This window comes from Oryzias latipes, chromosome 1, assembly GCF_053564925.1.
Source record: "Oryzias latipes strain Hd-rR chromosome 1, Olatipes_Hd-rR_3.1".
Classification (NCBI taxonomy): Eukaryota; Metazoa; Chordata; class Actinopteri; order Beloniformes; family Adrianichthyidae; genus Oryzias; species Oryzias latipes.
This window is the reverse complement of record NC_136237.1, coordinates 29,710,906-29,732,726: the sequence shown is the minus strand read 5'-3', so window position 1 is coordinate 29,732,726 and position 21,821 is coordinate 29,710,906. Positions and strand designations below refer to the sequence as shown.

The 21,821-nt window shown below is 40.6% G+C and overlaps 1 protein-coding gene and 1 non-coding gene across 5 annotated transcripts in view; both read right to left on the bottom strand.

Moving 5' to 3' along the window:
- Positions 1-3,314: 3,314 nt before the first annotated feature.
- On the bottom strand, positions 3,315-3,385 carry trnaq-uug (transfer RNA glutamine (anticodon UUG)). Its single transcript has one exon. It is a non-coding gene; the product is annotated as a tRNA-Gln (tRNA).
- Positions 3,386-6,285: 2,900 nt separating this feature from the next.
- Positions 6,286-21,821, bottom strand: part of LOC144994589 (rho GTPase-activating protein 7-like) — a 75,931-nt gene continuing 60,395 nt past the window's right edge. For all 4 annotated transcript variants that reach the window (XM_078953032.1, XM_078953025.1, XM_078953034.1 and 1 more), the window contains 12 exons: positions 20,927-21,008; positions 19,391-19,454; positions 16,187-17,832; positions 15,414-15,593; positions 13,882-14,041; positions 12,107-12,314; positions 11,574-11,790; positions 11,039-11,153; positions 9,903-10,106; positions 9,089-9,306; positions 7,991-8,164; positions 6,286-7,893 (listed from right to left, as the gene is read on the bottom strand). In XM_078953032.1, the coding sequence (XP_078809158.1) occupies positions 7,794-7,893; positions 7,991-8,164; positions 9,089-9,306; positions 9,903-10,106; positions 11,039-11,153; positions 11,574-11,790; positions 12,107-12,314; positions 13,882-14,041; positions 15,414-15,593; positions 16,187-17,832; positions 19,391-19,454; positions 20,927-21,008 (3,368 nt within the window). In that variant the 3' untranslated portion in view covers positions 6,286-7,793. The remainder of the gene's footprint in view (positions 7,894-7,990; positions 8,165-9,088; positions 9,307-9,902; positions 10,107-11,038; positions 11,154-11,573; positions 11,791-12,106; positions 12,315-13,881; positions 14,042-15,413; positions 15,594-16,186; positions 17,833-19,390; positions 19,455-20,926; positions 21,009-21,821) is intronic.

The window sequence follows — 21,821 nt, the reverse complement described above, 5'->3', positions numbered from 1 at the left end:
CTGAACGACACGTGGATGTGGAGAGCAGTTTTCCAAAAATAAAACTTCCTTCGTGATCAGAAAATAAAAAGCCGGAAAAACAAAGTTAGCATAAGAATTTTTTCCCCTTCTGCACCCCGACCCACGACCCTTGGACTGGGGCCCAGCACTGGTTCACGACACCCGATTGAATGAGAAAAGGCAGCACATTGAAAAACGAGTTGAGCACACCCAAAACATCAAAAACGGCCCAAAAAAATCAAAAAGGGATGCGGAAGGGCCCCCCAAATATGTCCATGACGAGATGAGAGTGAGAATGTGTTGGTTGCAACGACGGCAAAACCATTTAAAACATTAGTTTTCCATCGAGTTTGGATACTTGCCCGGGTCTGGGTCTGCATGACCCAGCATCTCGGTCTGGATCCAGACCACAGTCCACAAGTTAGCGACCCCTGCTTTTCACAGATCAGTTTTCCTGGTCCCTTTGCTGAAAAACAGCCCCATAGCATGATGTTTCCACCTCCATGCTTTACAGTAGGCATGGTGTTCTTTGGATGCAACTCAGCATTCTTTCTCCTCCAAACACGATGAATAGAGTTCTTACCAAAAAGTTCTATTTTGGTTTAATCTGAACAAAGGACATTCTCCCAATCCTCTTCTGGATCATCCAAATGCTCTCTAGCAAACTTTAGACGAGCCTGTGCAGGGTTTGAGTCCCTGGTGGCGTAGTGTGTTACTGATGGTAGCCTTTGTCACTTTGGTCCCAGCTCTCTGCAGGTCATTCACTAGGTCCCCCCATGGAGTTCTGGGATTTTTGTTCACCGTTCTTGTGATCATTTTGACCCCATGGGGTGAGATAGGGATGGCCCGTTTGACACAGCGCTTCGGCGCGCGGTTCACCTTCATGAAACAGAGCGTTTCAGCACAATGTTTCAGGGCGTGTGTCAACCAGTGCAGATCACGTGGTGGATGACGTATGACGCGCCAAATGCTTCGTTTAGTGGAACCACGGTTCAGATGTCACTTGCGTTTCGAACAGTTGGGCGCGCTATTCTCTAGAAATGCGAAATGAATCCTGAACGTTTCCCGACCACTTCCATTGTTTCCCCTGTATTGGTATCAGCGTCAGTTCATTGCACTTTACCATGGCTCCTAGTAAAAAGCGTTCGGTGGCTCAGGATGATTTCAACTCGGTTTTTCCTAATATAACAATACACTATGAACGTTGTGTAAAAAAAAAAAACACTGCAATGAATGTATAATGGCATGTCAGTATCTTGTGAATAGAGATAGCTCGGTGGAATAGTCAGTGGTACTTAAATCCAGAGGTCCTAGGTTTGAGTCTAGCACTATACATTTGTTTTTGCGTATATTTTTTTCTTCATGTGATGTGTATTTTGCTGTGTAAAGCACTTCTCACAGAAAACGTAACATGTTGTGTTGTTTCACATTTTTTTCATCATCATTTCCTCATTAAAGTGTTACAAGGAGCTTTGTTCAAATCAAATCAAATCAAATCAACCTTTATTTATATAGCACTTTTTCAACAACATATGTCACTCAAAGTGCTGTGCATGTTGAAACATATGTCGAAATACAACCAGTCCGCCACCAGATGCCGTTGTTCTGTGTGGTTTCGAAGCCCTGAATGAGTGGTTCATTTTTCCGGCACAATTACAAGAACCCCAATGAGGCTTCATGGGGCTTCTATTCCCATCCCTAGGGTGGGATCTTGCGGGGAGCCCCAGATGGTGGGAGATTATCAGTGGTCTTGTCTTGTATGTCTTCCATTTCTAACAATTTGGTTTGTGGTGACCTTAGACAACTCTTTGGTCTTGGCCACAGTGAAGTTTGGAGTGTGACTGTTTGAGGTTGTGGACAGGTGTCTTTTACATATAACCAGTTCAAACAGGTGCCATTAATCAAAATAACGAGTGGAGGACAGAGGATCCTCTTACTAATTAGTTAAAGTTCTGTGAGAGCCAGAAATCTTGCAGAGACATAAAAGACAACCGCAATTAATAATAAACACACCAAAACACTGGCTCTATGAAATATAACTGTCAGGAACTGGTGGTGGAGGACCCAAAAATGCAGGACAGGAATAGGCTTCACCACTGCTGTTTTAAAGGCAAACCTGTCTAAAGAAAGTAATTTAGCATATTGGAAAGTTCAAACTCAAAGAATTCATAAGATGTTTTTAATAGTGATATGGGGATTGGGTCAAAGAGACTGGTGGTTTAACTGGGGGGAAACTCGATCATGTGTCAGAGTATCAACAAGCTGTGACCAGCTTGTTTTATTTTATTTTTGTACATCTTTGCTTGTTCAATAAAAATCTCTTGTTATACAGTTTGTTTTTGTCCCCTTCCTCTGCTGTCACGTTTCATGGCTCTGATTCTTTCATTTCTCCACAGTGCTGTAGCTCTAGATTTACAGTTTTTGTTTTAAGTGGAGCCACAGCATCATTGGCTGTTCATAAGCATTCAAATTTTCGACCAAAAAGTCACATGATGCGGGTAAAATCTGAGCGGGAATTTAGTGTACAATATTGATAAAATCAGCTGCTACATCAGAAGGTATGTTTCGATTCCTCACAGTTCTCACTAGAACTTCCTGTCAAGTAAAACTGGAGATGGTGAAAACTATACCACAGAACTACAAGGGACATCAGTGAAGTGGTAAAAATCCAGAAAACACTGACAGGTCTCATGGAAAAAGAGATCCAGGAGCTAAAGGCTATCATTGAACAAAGGGATCTAAGGGTTCAACTCCTCGAGCAAAAGGTGGACGAAACTTTAACGTTAACTAAATTAAATACTTTTTTGGAAACATTTAAAGGAAATTTTAAAGTAATTGCACTGTCAGAGACATGGATAAATGAAGGGAAGGAGAATTATTGGAAATTTGAGTGGTTGGGGGGGGGGGGGTTTGCCCTTTATATTTACAACGGTTTAAAGTGGAAACCAGTAAAATGTATGACTTCTGCTATGGATGATTAATGGAAAGTGTTGCTGTGGAAACAGAGTAACACAAAAACAAAAATAAGATTGTTCGATGTGTATATATGAAACCAGGTTAAAAAATGTAAACATTTAGGGAAAATTTAGAAGATATGTTAAGTAATCTAAAGCAACAGAAACAATTAATGATCTGTGTAGACTTTAATATATATCTCATAAAGCTTGATTCACGTTTACAAACATGTGATTTTTGACACCAGAAAACTGCAGGCATGTTTGATGCTGTTTGCAGCATCCTATATGTTAGTTTGAGGCACTGGCTTTTTTAGATTCATGTAACTATGATGTGTGAGAAGAATAGGTTGGGTTTAAGGGTTCTACTGAGATTGAACTCAGACTACTGGATTCAAAGTCCAGAGTGCTAACCATTACACCATAGAACCTCACAAGGTTTAAAATTATTTTTGATAATAAAAACTGTAATGAATTGGAAACCAAGTCAAAGATCTAAAAAATAATGTGGGATATTTTTTTCACTAAAAGAGCATTTTTTTTCTTAAGAAATTATTTTTTCTTTGCTATAGGCCAGAAAAGAGAAGGTATGTTAAGGGGGTGTCTTTTATTTTTAATTTGAGGCACTGGATTGTTTAGATCCATGTCACAATGATGATTAAGGAGGGTTGGTTGGGTTTGAGGTGCTGGATTGCTCAGGGATGTCCAATTCCAGGCCTTGAGGACTGCTGTCCAACATGTTTTCCAACCTTCCTGGTATTGAGGCTCTTATTGGCTAAATACACCTGATCCATGTAAACTACTGCAGATATGGCAGGATTGCAGGAAAACCAGCAGCATGTTGGCCCTCAAGGCCTGGTTTTGATCCATGTAAGAATGATGTGAAAGGAGAGTAGGTTTCAATTTATTTATTTTCAATTTATTTGTTTAGAGGATAAGCCCCTTGAGATGTGTCATCTCGTTTTCAAGGGGGTCCTCAAAATACAACAAAACAAGCAAATAAATAACCGACAGATACAGCTGAGCAAGTTTTACATATATCAAAACAAGACGAAAAAGAACTTAAAATTTACAAGACAACAAACAGGCACACACACCCACACACACACACACAAACATAGGCATTTAATGCACCTACTAGTAATTAATTTAAGGTAAGGAAATAAGATAATACATAAAAGGCAGAAAAGAAATCAAATTAAATCAAAAACAGTTACATGAGTGTTGAAGATGAAACTAAACAGGCATTTCCCTTATTACTTAGCTATTTAAGTCATATTCTTTCTCTTTTTATTCTCCTTCTTCAAGTTATTGTTGTAATTCACCGACCTGGCACGAAAGCTGCCAAAGAAAATTCCAATGTACTTGTTTTTAACTCGTTTTTTTTAACAGAAAAATTACAATAAGCTCATTCCTTTCAGCAGTTTTAGATATCACCACTAGAAGGCAGTGTTGGTCCGTGTTACTCATTCCTCAGTTTGTACATCAGTAAGGTTAAGTTGTTTGCAGCATAATTGTTCTGTCCGTGTTAAACAATAACAAATAATAATAATAATAATAATAATAATTGAAAAAATGCTTTGATAAATTCAAATCGGTAAGCTGAAGAAAAGTAATGCATTCAATATGAGGGACTGAGGTCCAACAAACAAACAAACGAACAAACAAACAAACAAACAAGCAGAAAACTGATGTACAAGAAAAAACAAGTTTGTGAAAATTTCTTTTCCTTTTCCCATATCATCTCAAATTAATATATACAACCATCTAAGTCAGTTTTTTTTTAGCCCAGAAATTTCCATACAGAAATTTCTCTAAACTTATCAAGTCATATTGAGGAAATGACACACAGTAAACCATATCCACATTCCCATCCTTTTCCCATGTTGACTCCTGAAATAACTTTATCACAGAGATATATTAGTTCTGTTTCCACAACAGCACTGGGAATCTTCCATCACAGCATCCTGCTCCAAGCTAAGATATGCAGCTCATTCATTTATTATTTCTTGGCTCACTAACACAGCTGGTTTACACAAGTTAAAAAAGGCAGAATCATGTATTGTGTGCAGGAATGCAAATAAATACATAAATATGGTCGGACGTCTTCATTTGTTCTGAAAATTCTAAATAAAAATAACCATAAGAAAAAAAAAAATCAACCAAACCATTGAGAAATAGGCATTAGGTAAGAAACATGTGGCCCAATATCACCTTCTACACCTGTTTTTACTTTTTCTCTGCAACTGGGAGCAGCGTTTTGCGATGAATGCTTGGCAAGCACACTGGAGAACGTGCACATTCATATTCATTTATCATTGTGGGAAACCTTGTGCTCTGCATTCTCAAACATCAGTGCGGGAACGTAGCACTGCTGGCGACTCTTGGTTATCTGACCCTGTACAATCTCTCTGAGGTGTTTGGGGTGCTGGGGAAAAAAACACATACTCGAGTACATGGAAAAACACCCCAGTGCTTGGGGTTGTGTAAGCAAACATACATGAAGATAGGTGGGAAGTCTGAGAACATACTCTTGGAGATGTTTTGTTTTATTAAAGGAGTAAAGTGGAAAATGTAAAGATAAAAGAGTGCAAAAAACATTTGGCTCCACTTGTGTTTGATCCTTACAAAGCTCTAGATGATCTCTGCCTCTGCCCAAGTACTTCATGATGCTATCATAAAACAGATTTGTCTTTGCCAAGACCTATAAGTCATGTTAGAACCTGTTTTTGCTGTCACAGAACATGTTGGAAGTAAATCAGAACGTGTTCAAGGTTTGCAAAAAGTCTTCTGTTTGTTGAGGAGCAGTGCATTACAAAACAAGGGCAGCAAACCCCCAGACCCTGTTTTCCAGAAAAAAAGATGACAGCATGTCACTTTGTGACTTAGTGACTGAAAACATGAAGAGGCACATCAGAACCTGTTCAGATCCTTCAAAGCCCCCTTTTGTTTAAAACATGACAGCCCTCCTCCCCTTCTTTTCAGAATCCTTGCCTTGTCTCGACCAGGTCGGCTGAGGCACAGCAGAGCCGTCTGCTTTCTAATACCTTTGTATGAACCATATGGAGTGAGATCACCATCGTCCAGACCCCTCGGGGCCAATAACAGATCCACTGGTGTGGAATGGAGTCATGAGACACCGAAATACAGTCACAGGAAGAGAGATCTGCATTCAGATTAAATGAGAGCGGGTGTAATTACTTGAAACAAAGTTAATCATAAACAAGTGACAGTAGAAATTATGATGGATTAGAAAAGGAAAACAAAAATAGTGACAGACTTAACTTTCTTGCATGGTTCCTATATGCATAGCAAAAAGCACATAAAACAGTTAGTTTAATACATTTAATAGTGCATTTTGATTAACCTGTACAGAAATAATATTATTAAAAAAGATAAAACTTTTTGTAACACAGAGTTTTACGTATACAATACAATAAAATAAATGATATAAAAACAAAAACAAACATATATCTGAGGTATAAATATATTTGCTTTAAATTAACTGTCATTGTCATGCATTATTATTTGGCAGAGACACAGTTACAGCTAAAAACATTTACGATGTGAACAACGGTTTAGTGAATTTATGATACACGTAACATGAACAGACTGAAGCGCAACTGTTACAGCCAAAGAAATGTTTCAATCTTGGTTTAAAACACAGAATCTTTGCAGAATATTTGTCCTTCCTTTAAAAATCTACACATTCAATCTGCCCTCCTCTATACAGTAAAACCTGTAAAATCCCCACCTTTATAAAAGGACCTCTTTTTTCCTCAGGTTACCTTTCCGTGCAGAGAGAAATTAATGTTCAAAGTCAGATAATTGCGTCTTCTGTGCTTGTTTGATGTAAAAGCAATCATAACTTTTGCCCTTTCTTGTCTTTTTTCTTTTTACCTTTTTTAAGTAAAATAAATGTGCTGTGCTCTACAGGTATCAGTATCAATATCAAAAACTTTTCATCCTTTATTCATTTGGCCCTTTAAATGTCAACAGGATTTTCTTGTAGATTTCAAACTTTTAAGCATTTTGGCTTTGTATTTCAACGTTGAAACCCGATTTTCCTGATCAAAAGCAACCTCGATCAAACTATTGGATGAGGCATGGCTGAAAGAGATTTTTCCTTTTATTTGTCTTCCAGTCAATTATGTCCTTTCTTTGATCAGTCATTTCATTTTGGTGAACCAGCCACCAATACTCCTCTGCCTCCACACTGAAACACTAAAACCTTGTGTACTATAGGCCACCTGTCATCTCACGATATCCTGTTTATTGGCCTCACTCAGTCTGCAAACTACCAGCACATTCGCATCTTTCGACACCCATAGATTTGTCTATCAGCTCGCTATAATAACGTCTCCTTTTCTTCCTGTGCTTTGCTGTAACAGAGAAGGGGACGGAGGTAACACAAAGCGGACACCGACTGGCTCTACGCGACCAGAGCACACTACAGTATATGTACATATTATTCTGTTCCTGGGGGAACCACAACAACAACCCATACAATTTTATTTATTTATTTAGATATACGTTTTTGGCTTTTCCCATGTCCCTCCTTTCACTCCCACTTGAGATCCCCCTTGCTTCTCAGAAGCGATAACGCCGTTTTAAATTAAGTCGGAGGCAAAACATCCCGTGTCAGAAACATAACGTCCCGAGGCCCAGCTAGTTCTGTTAGTCCTCTTGGCAGTCCCAGTTTTAAAGGGAAAAGCAGTCTGTTTTGAAGAAAACAGTTCCTTTAATCCTGGTTTATGTTTATCAAAGGATCAAGAGACTTTCACTTCATCTGTATTTTGTTGAAACAAGGCATTCCAGTCAAAACGGCGTGCTGCTCTCTTATTTGTCCATGGGCACAGAGAAGGATTCCCGAATCCGTGCCACCTCAGCAGCACACAAGTGTCCATAAAGCTTATTGTACCACTCCGGGAAACGACCCCTGGAGAGAAGAAAGATTTGCATGTTTGATGAATAAATCAGTGACTCGAAGTGCACTGTAAGGCTAGTTTTATAAAATAGTGTAACATTATGCCCACCTGCAGTCAACTCTTGAAATGTGTGTAAGTCTCGATTTGTTGGCCCCGCAAGGCTCTATGAAGTAGCGTGATGTAAGGACGTTGGCCCGGACGCCTACCATCGGCGCCCCATCATGGTCCACAGATGAACTCACGAGTGCACACGCTCCCTTCGGCAGATCTGTCACCCAAGTCCTGGAGGACAACACAAAGGTTGGATAAAGTGTTATGCAATGTGCACAGAGGCGCATGCGATGCGTGCTCAAGAACGCGGAACCTGCACTTGAATGTGAATTTAGCATATGGTGTTCACACTGGACTGCCACTACCCAATACTAGCATTGGAAGAGGCTTGGTGCCAAATGATAAAGTGGTGCAAATCTCACAAATCTTGTTTCAGGCTTTTTCTTTCATAGCTCTATTTAGATATCTGAAAGACTTGGTGTCATAGAATTGAATTGGTTAATTCAAAAGGGGCCCCAGTCCACAATTTTTCAAAATAGAGATATTATATGTTCTATGGTCTTCAAGGGAAAAGCTATCTGATTATGTGCAAAAAAGTCCCAAGTCCGTTGTAATATATTGACTATGCTTTACATTTAAAATGCATTAAGTGTAAAATTCCTGGACTTGGGCCTCTCTTGCACTGGTTTTGCTTTATCCCATAGATGGCAGCACTAGTCATCCAATATGGCAGCGCCCCTGTTTAATTCAAGAAGGGCCCAAGTCCAGAGACTTTAGTTTGCTAGTCCTCTGAAATTATAAAATTATAGCATTTGTAAGCTATGAACTGGTGCTAAATCTGGGTAAAGTATTAATCATTTGGTGTAGCCTCCATTTAAGCTATGCAATTAAAATAATTTCCTGGAAAAACAAACCTCTTGGACTTGGGCCCCTTTTGGACTAACCGATTCAATTCCAGCTGGGCACAAACCGTAATTATTATAAACGGACTTAAAAACTTGAGTGAATGCGAGAGTTTTGAACGTGCATATATATGCGTTTACATAGACTTTCATTGTAAGTGGTCACATAACCATGTATTGGAAAGTAGCATTACATTGAACAACAATGTAAAATAGAAAGTAAAGACCAGGATGAGATGAGGAGAAGGTCTACCTGAGCACCACATGGTCTCTTGTGGGATGTGGAGCCATGGTGTTCCTGACGTACTGGTAGACTTCTGTCCGCTGATCAAGGGTTTCCACGACTCGGCTTTCAAGCAGATCCTCATCCCACTGGCCCTGCTCCCGCAGCACCCGAGTCAGAACCTCCTCAGGACTGGCATGAATTTCTACGGTCACTTTCCACTGCCGCAGTGGAAAACCGTCGTTAACCTAAGAAACAGAGCGCAAGGAGAATAATTTAAAGGCTTTATTAGTTAAAACTCTGTTTTTAAACTTTGTACAACCCCCAACCCAGATGTTGAGCCATTATTTTGCACAAGAGTCCAGAGTTGTTTCAAAACTTCCAGCTAGCCTTTATTCAAGTCTTCAGACTGATAGGAAGAACACACACTTTCACAAAGTAGGAAAAAAATAACTCAACCCACCACATTCACACACTAGAAAGAGGAGAAGATGGCCTGGGATAATGGTGTGGTTGTACTAGCGTGTGTCCATGTCAAGATGATATCATTCTGGGAGAGTGTCCAGAGCTGGGGGGGATGGGAATGAGAAGCCAATAGGCCAGGCCACTTTCACACAGATGTTTTTTCTGCACAGGAAACCCTAACTGCACTTTCCCATTCGCTATTTGGAAAATCAGGACTAGGGCGAGGCAAACACCAAAAGTAAAGACGGCAGGACGCGCAGGCTTCATGAATGTCATTGTGTTTGCACATCGCAGACAGATAAGCCGTTTTTTTTTCTCCCTGCTTTAAAAGTGACTACATTCTGTTTTTCCATTACTTTCATTTGCGGTGAATGATTACCTTCCTATAGGCCAGCTCGACGTGTTCTGGAGTGGAGCAGCTGTCGTAACCTCTAAACTTGTCTTTGGCCTCTTTCAGGAGAGTGTCTAAGCTTTCCTGCAGGATACTTCCTCGCTTGGCTTCACTTCCAAGCTCCTCCAATCGTTTTGGCAGAAGAGCCTGCTCCACATATGAGTTCCTGCAGCGGTTCATTTCTTCGGGGATCTGTGAGAGCGGAGGACACACAACGTCAAAACACAAAAAAAACACGACTTAACATTTTATGGCCTGTTGCTGGATGCTATTACCCACAAGGGTGAAGTAAGGGGTTTAATTTGACACATCTGGTTGAACTGTTGGAAAAAAAAATACCAGCAGCAGTGATTCATGCAGAAGTGGGACTCATTTATAGGAAATGTGAAAACCCCCAAAAACCTAACTATTTTTTGATTGAAACTTCAGAAAGCAGAATAAGCACTTCTGCTCTAAACATATTAATCCTCTCAGTTTACGGGCAGTTGCAAACTTGTTAAAGAATCTGTCATAGTTAAAATTTTAGGATTACAGTGTTTAATCCCTTTATTTGTACCTCTGATTCTGCAAAAAAGTAAGATTGAAAACTAACCAATAGCTTAAAAAAATCCCAAATGAAAACTTAGCTTTTCAATATTTCAAATGTTGTCCTTCTTTTTTAAACCTCTGTGACAAAAGAAAAATCTAATTAGACAAAGTCATTTCCTGGATAATTGAGTTTACTTGTGAGATATGACCATGACAGGAAGACAGGAAGTTTCTGTACAATTTAATAAAAGTTTGAATGATGTGACCATTTAGCATTTGCTGTGGCATGACATAGACTTACAGTCTTACATTCTTGATCATTATTTCTTCTAAATGACATAGTGACCCCAGCAAGAGGTTGGATATGACATTTAGTAAGCATGACTAAGCTGGAACACATGACTAAACCCCTACACACACACAACAAAACCCGAATCAGTTATGTAACTTGGATCATGTCTGCTTACAGGGGAAACAAAGGGAGACAGGTGGTACAGATGCTTCAAAAATGTCACCAAAACACTCAAAAAGACATCTGCAGCGAATATGTCAACCTCTGTGTTTTTGTCTGTGCTAGCTCTGTTCCATCCACTGACCCTGAAGAGTTTCCTGCACTCCTGGATCATGTGCGTCAGGCCATGGGTGGCAGCCAGGTTCTCATTCAGGTCCCTCTGATCAGGCTTCCCCAAAGTCTGCTTTCGGTTCATCACTCTGTATCCCAGATGAGGCAAAGCAAAAGGACATAGCAAGATTGATCACCAACATTTGTTATAATGCCCGAGCGCAACGGAAAAGCAAGGCGAGGTAAAAGGTCGAGAGTGGAAACAGAGGGTTAAACGGCATACAGTTTATGAGACCTCACACATTAGAGCCAAATGTGGAACAATGTGCTTTTAATTAGATTAAAATGTTTATGTAACTGCTCTGTTTCCTCTGTCTCTCCCTATTCCTTCCTCTCTTGCTCCAACTTTTCGTTTCCCTTTTTAAATCTGGGCCCTCCATCTACAATATCCTGTCCCTTCATAAGGACCCTTTCCTGTTTTCAAAACATATAGCATACAATCTGTTACATAACCCCAAACAACAGTGATTTAACAGGAACAGACAGGTGAACGAGGCGCAAGCACACACCTCGGTGAGGAGCTCTCCTTTCGCCGCAGCGTATTGAGATGGAAGAGTGATGGTGCCAGGCAAACAGCCAGGTTGGTGGGAGTCATTTGGTTCTCGGCGACGCTTGCCGTCACGTCGCTGAGCAGACACATCAGCGTCCTGAGCGCCTCTCGGTTCTCATCTGGTAGAAGCAGCACCGCAGCCCGAGTGGCTTGAAGACGGAGCTCTTTAGGCATGTCTGCGGGGGGAAAATAGCATTCCTCAAGGTACTTTTTTTAAATAACCAAAACCCTATTTTGATGCTATCGTTGATGAAAATTATGCTTAAATCTGGAAGGAGATTTAGTTAAGTTGCTATTCGTCTGCCAAAAATGAGCTCTAATGCAATATGCACTAACCCAAGTGTGTTATACAAGACTATCTGTTTCATTATAAGCAACGTGCACATGTGTGACTTGGCTTTAACTCAAAAAATGTGTTGGGGTTTTTTTTTAAGAAAAAAGGGACCAAATACATATATTCCCCTAAAAGTGTGATTTTGGTATTGCACTTACACTGATAGATCTGAAGAAAAGTTTCTGACAGTTTGCTCGTGAACAGCGGTTCTGGTAAGTCTCTAAAATACTGCTTTAACATGTCAGCAACATCATAAGCTGACTGGCCCTCGTAGTTGACTCCACACCCATCGGCGCCGCTCGCCTCGTTCATCTGACGAAGAGCCTGAATACGAGATTTAACTCCAGATTTCCTAAAAAGGCCCACCTGGAAGAGGAAGAAAGCAAATGAAAAATTATCATTACATGTTTCCTTATAGACTTTTGACACATTTCGCTGTTTAGCCTCAGTTTGAGTTATTTCTTTTCATCTGGAAACAGGTGTTGGCCATTGCACCAATAATTGCACACAATTCTGGGTAGGACTTTATGTTGGGCCTTTTAGGGCAGAAAAAAAGGTGACTACTTAAAAAGTGAAGAGTTTAAGTATTGTTCATTAACTAAAATTTGTTCAGAGGAATTTTTTCACGTTGAAAATAATACTATCAGGTTTTATTTTCTTCATATTTTGCACTTGGTTGTGATTTACAAATCCCTGCATGGTAGGATTCTCACCACGTCTCACCAGTTTTAACATACATTGAGATTAAGTGTGAAGAGAGAAGCTGTGTACGCACAGCATAAGTAGGAATCAAACTCTATCCAGCTCACTAATCCATCTTACGTAATGTCCAGTAAAAACAATCATGGATACAAGTGTGATTGACTGCAAATGTTCTAAAACTAAGAGCTTATGCAATCCAGCCACCTGAGGCAAAAAGATGTTTTAATCTTATCCAAAAAAACAAAGTGCGTCACTTGAGTCATTAGAGAGTATTTGTGTTTTTGAATGAAACCATGTTTTATGTGGTTAGACGGAAGGTGTTATCTTGAACTGTGGACTTTGAGTGTTAGACAGTTTCTTTGTTGGTTTTCTGATTGGAGTTGAAAGATTTTATATGAGTTTTTACAAGTGTATGTTCACCAGCACGCTCTCTATTGTTGGAGCTGCACTTGCACGAGCTATTTCAACAGCTAATACTGCACAGCATGGTTGAAGTCTATGCATCAACCGAGTAAGTAAAAGGAGTATGATTGATTCATTGTTTTTATACTGTATAATCCCATGAATCCAAAGTTGCAAGGTTGCTAAAGATAGTTTGGGGTGTCCTGCAGAAGTGTGAACTCAACATGATTTCTATACATACAGTTCAGTCTTTCCACCCTTGGCTCTTACTTTAAGAATTATGCTTCCAACATAAGTATGTATGTTCCATTGACTGTATGAAAACTGGACAGTGAGTGTGGCCTCACCCATGGAAAACATCTTACTTCTAGTTCCAACAAAATTAAGTCAATTCAGTTGCCAATTTTTCACGCAGACTATGCCATGTTGGAACCAGAAATCGTCAGTAGGCAGTAAGTTGGTCTGAGTCAACATTTCTATTGCTACAACCCTCAAAATTTAGGAGTGAGCTTGTTGGAAGTCCATAACCCTGCCATTTGAAAGCAAGCTGAAGAGAGTTTGTCTACCAAAACACTTTGAACTTGAATAACTTGCACTACAGGAAAATAATTTAAAAAACAATGGAATTAGCAAGAAAAAAAAAAATAGCAGATGAAGAATGGTCATTCTGACAAACAGAATGACTGAATAATAGCTGTTTATTCCTCAATTAAAGGATTTTGGTTTCATGGAACGTTGGGTCCTTTGGAACACCAGGAGGGAGGGGTCACTCAGTCCAGTTCTCAGATACAGTCGATAGTATGTACTGTGTATGTGAGTCTATTGATACCTGGTCAAGACAATTGTTGCGCAAATAGCGCATGGCTTGTTGTATTCCTTGTGGGAGGGGCTGGCCAGTCCGCTGGACGATGACTTGTAGTGAAACACCAAACACGTTTCTGTCTTTGTGGTCACGCACCTTGATCCGCTTCATAAACTTTGGAACAGCCCTGTTTTTGGATGATAAAATCAAATATTAGCTGTTATTTTATTTGGAAAATCCAGATGTTTGTTACTTTTCTTACATGCGAATATTCCTTTTAATATTGACAGGGTTATCTTAGCACAACTTACATGTAAGATTCATGATACTGACCTAAAATAAAATTCTGCAGTGTTAAATACTAATTGCCTAACTTCAAGGTATCAATTTCAAGGAAAATTTTAGGACAAATGTATGAAAAAAAGCCAGATTTTAGCTTGTTTTCATACAGTTGCTTTCAAATCATATTTTGCTTTCTGTAAGTGTGCACGTAGTTGTCAGCAGAGAGTTAGTGAATAACCACAAACTCAGGGATAAAACATAAAGTACTATCCATTTCACGAGAGAGTGCCTCCAGATTTATGGATGCGTGTCCCATTGCGAAAGTGTGAATGTTTTTTGTAGCCTGTGCGTGAGTCAGTACAAGCCCGTCTTTGTACAAGCTCATGTTCACAAGACCCAAAGTTCTTCTAAGAACGACTGTTATGGAAAAATGAACATTTTATGATCAGCAGCTGGAATCCTGAACACGCACGGCCTCAAATGATCAACAATTTGACTCATTGAGCCCATCATGGGACTGTCATGGCGTCTTTTGTTTTTGTCAAAGAGAAGCCTGGAGCAGAAGAAAAACAACCAAATTTTGTTTTTTTTTCACTTTTTGGTACTTGGGTTTAAGCGATTACATAAAATCCAAGGGAACTGACTCAAGAAATATGACTTGCCTGTGAAAAAATAATATAAAATATTCTATTTCAGTGGTAAACTTCTAAGAACTTGACATTCTAATGATACAAAACAGAGAAAGCAATATTTCTGCCTAGAGGGATGATAAAACTAAAACATCTGTCACAATCAACACTGGGACATTGAATGTAAACACATAATAGAAGAGTTTGATTTAAAGTGGGGTCAAAGCTGTTGCCTACTAATGGTTTAGGAGATATTAGAAATAGATCATTTGAGAAGTGGGCAGTTCTTTCCACCCTCTAGCACAGCACCTTGCGTGTGAACTGCCATGATTGCACGCTTGTGAAGAAGACAATGTACACCCCTTCTCAGCAATTACAGCCCTGGGAAAAGAATGTGAAACCCAACCTCTGTGTGGACAGCCGTCACAGCGCTATACAACAACTAGCAGATGGAGTGGATTGGACGAAGAGCAGTATGGAGAAGTTTGAAAGAGTTTATTTGGAGACATCACTTCGAAGAACAATGTGACGGACGCATGGACTGTTTTACATGAAAAAGAAGCTGTATGTCATAGTGTCACTAAACCTTTTGCTTCTCTCTATATCTGTTCTGTATTTTCCCCCTCTGCTTTACTCATATCCACTCACCAACTAAAGCCATGTTTGTTCGTAGGGGTGTGTTTCTCCAGCAGTGCGGTGAGCTGCAGAAGGGAAAGTTTCTGCAACAGATTCATTTGCAGCACGGACTGGCAGCTAATCTGGAGCTGGGCAGAAGCCAAACTGGGTCGATGGGAGTTCTGAAAGCTTGGCCAGCGAAGTTTTTGGGGTCTGGAAGATGTTGGAAGAGCATAAGAAAGCAGAAATTGAGACATGGGAAGTGAAAAAATAAGATAAAAAAATCACAAGTTTCACTCTTAAGGAACTATGCCACGCCTCTGTATACGTAAAAGTGGAAAATAACACAAAACATGAACAAATACTGCGTGTGGCCAAGTGATCAGTTTAGGGATTACAAGGATGTATGTATACATCAATCAAGAGATTATCTACAAAACACCATGTGCAATTTTGCTGGTGAATTCTTGAGAGCAAAGGAACAGTCCCCATGGAGACCAAGCCACATTCCTAACTACTTGCCATCATTATGTAAGTAGAGAAGTCTCAGCTTGCACCTCTGTTATCCTTTGCTGTCACTTCGTTTTTAATCATCTTTTATAGCTGCCTCACTGTTTATATATGCACTTTTTTTCTGAAATGATAATTCCTTTATAATGGAAAAGAGTAAACTATGTTTATGGGAAAAAAGGGTTTCTTTGAAGATAATTTCTACAAAACAGCAGGTAAATTGGAGGACTGTTGAAGTGCTTTTGTTACCTACAATCCATTAAAATCTCATCAAGGTATTTGCAATCTTTACTAACCTGCTGGTTCGAGTTAGTGATGCTCCAACTCCTGAGTCCCTCCTCTCTCGCATCCCTTCTTCTGCTTCCCCCAGAGGGTTTCCTGTGCTGTCTTGGTCACTTCCATTCTCAGTCTCTTCCAGTCTGTTCTGCAAAGGGGACGAAGGACAAGGGGATGCAGAGTCCAAGGCTGAATCGGAGTCTCCTTCCTCCACTTCATCGTCATCTTCCTCTTCCTCTTCACAGGCTGCAGCTTCTGACCAGGCATTAACGAAGCGCTGCAGGCCGCTAACGTGTTGCAACACTTCCTCCAGTTTGTGTTCATCCCCCTCTTCCTCCTCTCTCTCAGTGTAGGGGACGTTGTCATAAAAACTAAGGCGACAGTCAACAGAGCCCGAAGAGGAACAACGCTGGCGTCTACTTTGCCGTCCCCTGAGGACCACAGAGTTCCCATTATCATTCCCATTGTTATTACGTGAATTCCCATCATGCAAGTCTTTGGGGAAAGTTCCAGGCTTGTGGTCTTCTGGCAAATAGAAAAAAATCATGCCCCCCTCTTCCTCATCATCGTCTTCCTCATCTTCTTCTTGTCTGATCTTGTCTGGAATGCTGCAGTTGCTCCTGCAGTTCTGTTCATCACTTGACATCCCACTACCAGATTGGCAGGAGATGGGTGGGGCAGACTTAGGCAGAGACGGCTGCCGATCTGGGACTTGTTGGAGAAAACTGAAAGGGTCAAATCCTTCCAAATACATCCCTCCTCTTTTACTGAAACCTGCTGCCGTGCTGTGGCTACGAGCTCGGGTGACAGGGCTTGGAGTGCTCACCGCACTCCCACTGCTGGCTTCAGACTGGCTGCTCCCAGTGCTGCCAGTGCTTCCATTGCTGGTCTGAGTGGAGTAAGATAAAGAGCGATTCCGGTTAAGAGTCATCGTCTGAGTGGGATTGCACTGGTTATTCAGATTGATGCTTGAGATGTCCACACAGTTAAGCTTTCTGAGTTTGTCATCATCAAAACCTTCTTTGATAACAGGGCCACTAATTTCGATCCTTCCGTTGGTAGGGCTAGTCTTCTTCTTTCTCTTGGAGGAAGTGCCACTGCGAAGCCGCAGACTCTCCATCCTCTTGAGGAAGCCTTTAGCTCTAGAACGGGCACTTTTGCCACTGCCTTCTCCTCTGTCCAGATGTCCCCCTACCATTCCTGTATCGACATCAAAGGTGAACTGTCGGAACGAATCCAGGGGTGACGGAGGTAACCCATCGGATAAAGAGTCTTCATTGGCTCCTCCTGACCCACCTGTGCCTGAAGATGAACACATGCTAGCCACTGAATTGGCACGAAGGGCACCAGTAGGGATAGTTTCATTTAGCAAGGCTGCAGCATGGCCCTTTTCTTCTCCTCTTCCTCCAGAACCACTGCTATGGATAGAGCCAACTTCAGGTTGCTCACTGAGATCAGTGAGCACGCTCTCTGAACTGTTGCCTTCACGCAAACCCAGCTTGCCTTTCTGGGATACTTGGTCCTTGGGAAACGAGGGTTGGACAGGATCTGCTTGTAACTCTGAAAACACCTCCAAATCTTCCATTCGTGACCAGCGCTTGCTGTCCCTCTGGAAGGTCCAGCGGCCACTAATGGCACAAGGTTCGTCCTCATCCGAATCTTCACTCTGAATACAGGGCAAGGGAGGGAGAGGACATTATGCAAAATGAGAGGTGCTTGTTTACGTAAGACAATACAACTATTTGCTCAAGTTGTCAAGTATTTCCATTGCACAAGATCATCCTCAAGAGATGTGAATAAGTGATTCAAGAAAATAGCAGAAACAAGCAAAAAATAGCATTTCTGCTTACAATCACCGTCAGTCTATTATTATCTCTTCAATAATTGAGGAAACTGAGGATTTAACATATACATTTTCTTGACATGGGGCAGGGACTGAAGTAGTCCTCTTTGAGTTCCAATCAATTTGCAGGCATTTTAACATAATACACCGCGCCCCCAGTGTAGTTAATCTATCTCAGACCCTGAAGGGAATCCAGGAAATTCCATCATGACCCCCACAGCTCACAGTGCAACCAGCCAGCCAGACTGGGGTCACTTACCTAATAGTCTTTATCTTCTCTGTCTACGCATGTGCATTCACACACAGGCACACACAAACTCCTACTCATTAGGGTAGGATATAAGCAGGAGATGGATGGACTTCAACTTTTATTTTACTTTTTATCATTATCATTTTTTCTCTAGCTTTCCTGGTTGGAATCCAAAATAAACACATTCTTTTTTCATTCCGTATTGTATTTTGAGCAGTGATAGGCCAACAGAAATGTGACTGTTTGTCAATCTCTTATCCCAAATCCATCAAATCAACAAAGCAGTCAGCAAAGGTCGCTATCATCAAGGTCACACAGAGGAGATCATAAAAAGAAAAGTAAAAGGATAGTAAAATAGAGAGAAAAGTAGACAGAAGGTGATGTAAAAGGATAGAGAATGTGAAGACATGAGGAGATCAATGCATTCCTAAGTTGTCTGGGTGGGGAGGGGGGCTTTAGCGTGGTTGGTTGCTGTCATATAGAAGCCAAGGAGTCAAGGAGCCAAATAACCTTTTTGGCCCCATTATGTCCCTCAGTATGCTGAAAAGAAAGTTGAGGGTCATTCTGATGAAAACCACTATGCATAGAACAGGCATGGTGCTATGCTGCCATGGAATTACATTGTATTTGAATAAAAAATAGATTTCATTAAAGTTTTTGTCTGGACTTTAAAGTTTACTTGTAACAAGTCTATAGTTGGAATTTTGCCATTTCTTTTGTTGTTTGAAAGTAAAAGAAATAAAGGAGCACTTAGTATTAGTATGTGATTGTTAGAAAAATACCTTTCATTTGTTAAAGTTTCATTCCTGTTCAAAATTACTTCACAAGTAAGTCACAAAATACTAGCAGTTTATATGAATTCAGAGTATTGAGGAAGTATGTGACAAAGGAGCATAGCATGCCTTTAATGGGAGGAGGTCCCAGTTAATGAAAGCCCTTGAAGATATCCTGCCTCTAGCTAGGGTTCACACAGCATGCCTGATCTAGAAATAAACTCAACAACGCTGTTTTTTCCCCTTTGATCCACTGGCAAACTGGTAGTGGGAGTGGGAAAATTAAATCCTATTTGAGGAGATGGTCAGGGGGGGGTTTCAAATTTGAAGGAAGTACAGGTGTGAGCATAAAACTTACTCTTTTTCTTTGTGGGGATAGATCCAGTCTCATTAGAGCACACTTGTTAAGGGTATTTAGTCGCCTGCAAACACAGAATCACAAAAATTGAGTAAATAATCAAAACATTCCAATGTTTTAAAACTATTACAACAGATAGGATGCAAACAAAATGAACAGCAGATCTGGAGAAAAGAGAGACAGGGGATGCTGTAGAGCCACAAGTCTGGCTAATGAGCTGCTGAAGGATAATCCCCTCCGTGGACATAAAGGCGCAGATAAGGAAAGTGGGGAGAATGAAATCTGCTGGAGTGGTGTAAAAAAATGTGGGGAGGGGACAGAAAGCTTATCCCCCCTGCCACCTGGAGAAGGGGACCAAGGGCACTGGTGGGGTCCACCCTCCTGTGAGTGCATATCATATAACAATGGAGAAATGGAGTGATGGAAACCAAAGGATGGCTGCGGCTTTGGGAAAAGGGTGAAAGGCTGTTAAGAGTAGACTCTCTTAAGATGATAGTTTCCAGATGTTTGGAAGGACACCTACTGGGGTTCATTATTAAGAGCTGGAATTTGGTGAAGGAACTCATTACGTTTAAGAACATATCAACACCCTTCACGTATGGTAATTAATGCAGTGTTGACAAAGACAGCCTTTTCTAGTGACGTCTAGCATCAGTAGGCCCTTTTTAAATAAAAACAAGTTAATGAGCCCATTTTTATGCCCACAAAAATCAGATTACTGGGAGTAATTACATAGATGGAAAAGTGATCATGAGAAAATCCTAGTCTACTTGTGACTCAGTTCACTGATTTATTTCGAAGCGCTACATAATGTTATAACTTTTTTACTTTCTATCTCTTTCAAAGCCCAAAGCGTCTCTTCTCTGTAAAGATTGCAATTGTAAACGTTATAGCGTTAGTTTTGCTAATACAGTGACTAATATATCTAAAAATGAACAACACATTGCTGCTGTTTTTCCTTTACACTCTGCAAAAAAGAAACAAAACTGGCCTCCGTTAGGCAGCACTACTACTACATGTAAAACTACAATATGCATAAAGGTCGATCCAGCCTGGGAAGTATCGACTTTTCAGGGAGAAATCTTGATTTATTCATCCAATATCTGATTGTTAGATATCTGCAATGGTAGGACAAAAGACATCAGGTTGTCCTGTTTATGTCACTTGTTAAGTCCAATAGTTTGATAAATCAGATTACAATCAGATATTTGTGGTAGGAATTGTACACTTTGTACTAAAGAAGTGAATAAGATGAGACGTTTTATACCCCTTCTACTAGAGTACAACAATTTCAAATATTAGCTGTTTCACTATTACTACTTAACAATAAGTGGTAGGAGTGACATGTGTGCTTGCAATAATGGCATAAAAGACTCAATTGGGTATTGATCTAATCTAAAACGTTTTAAAGCAAGCTGCCTTTTGAAGTCATGCTCTTGCAATTTCATGTGAGGGCAAATATGTGATAGCCCACAAAAAATGAAAAGAAAGGCGCATTCCAGCAAAAGCAAGGTGTGGTATATCTTGTTATCTTACCTGCAAAGAGCCTCAATGGCATCCCGATCAAGGAAGTCATGGTCTCTGGTGACTGAAGAAATGTCGATGGGAAACTGGGCATCTAAAATAAAAGTCAGGTTAGTGGAAGAAGCTCATTCAGTCAGTGTGTGCAGATGAGACTAGTTATCCCCCAACTTGCCCCAAACACACCCACTGCTCAAACATCTTCATTCTCCCCCATACACTCTTGATGAAAAGCTAAAAGAGGAAGTAGCGTCTTAGCCGACCAAACAAACACAGCTGCAGCTTTGAAAGTGGGCAGGCAGGGGGGATATGGAGCACAGAGGGAGAGAACAGGGGACTGATTGAAGACTGACAATAGCTACTCCACTTCTGCTCCGCGCTCTGACTTCCTTCTGTTTCTTGTTTTTGCACTCTACTTTACTTCAGCAGCAGGGTCACCTTTTCACCCAGTTGCAGCACTGATAAAGGTTAGTCTGTGTCAAAACAGAATGCACTTCTATGGATGGAATGTTGGGGATGGATGGATGTATGGATGGATGGATGGATGGATGGATGGACGGACACCAAGATATTGTCAGGAATGTGCTGACCCTGGTCAAAATGGAAATCTTGCTTTTCCACCCCTCAGGAGCAACGATGATAAGAGAATTCTATTCGTGAAAGTTCAGTATCTTCAAACAACTGAGGTTAAAGAATGCATATCAGGCATCTTTCATGGGGCAATTGCCTTGACATCACTGACAAAACAAACGAGCCCATATATGCAATGAAGGCAAAATGTTTGCTTGCACGAGTAATAAAAAATACCTCTCATAAGGAGATGACAAAGGTTTATCTATAGCAGAATCTGCAGAAGGATAAACTGTGGATTATTTTTGTTTTCATATGGTCTGAAAGGTGTCATCCTGCA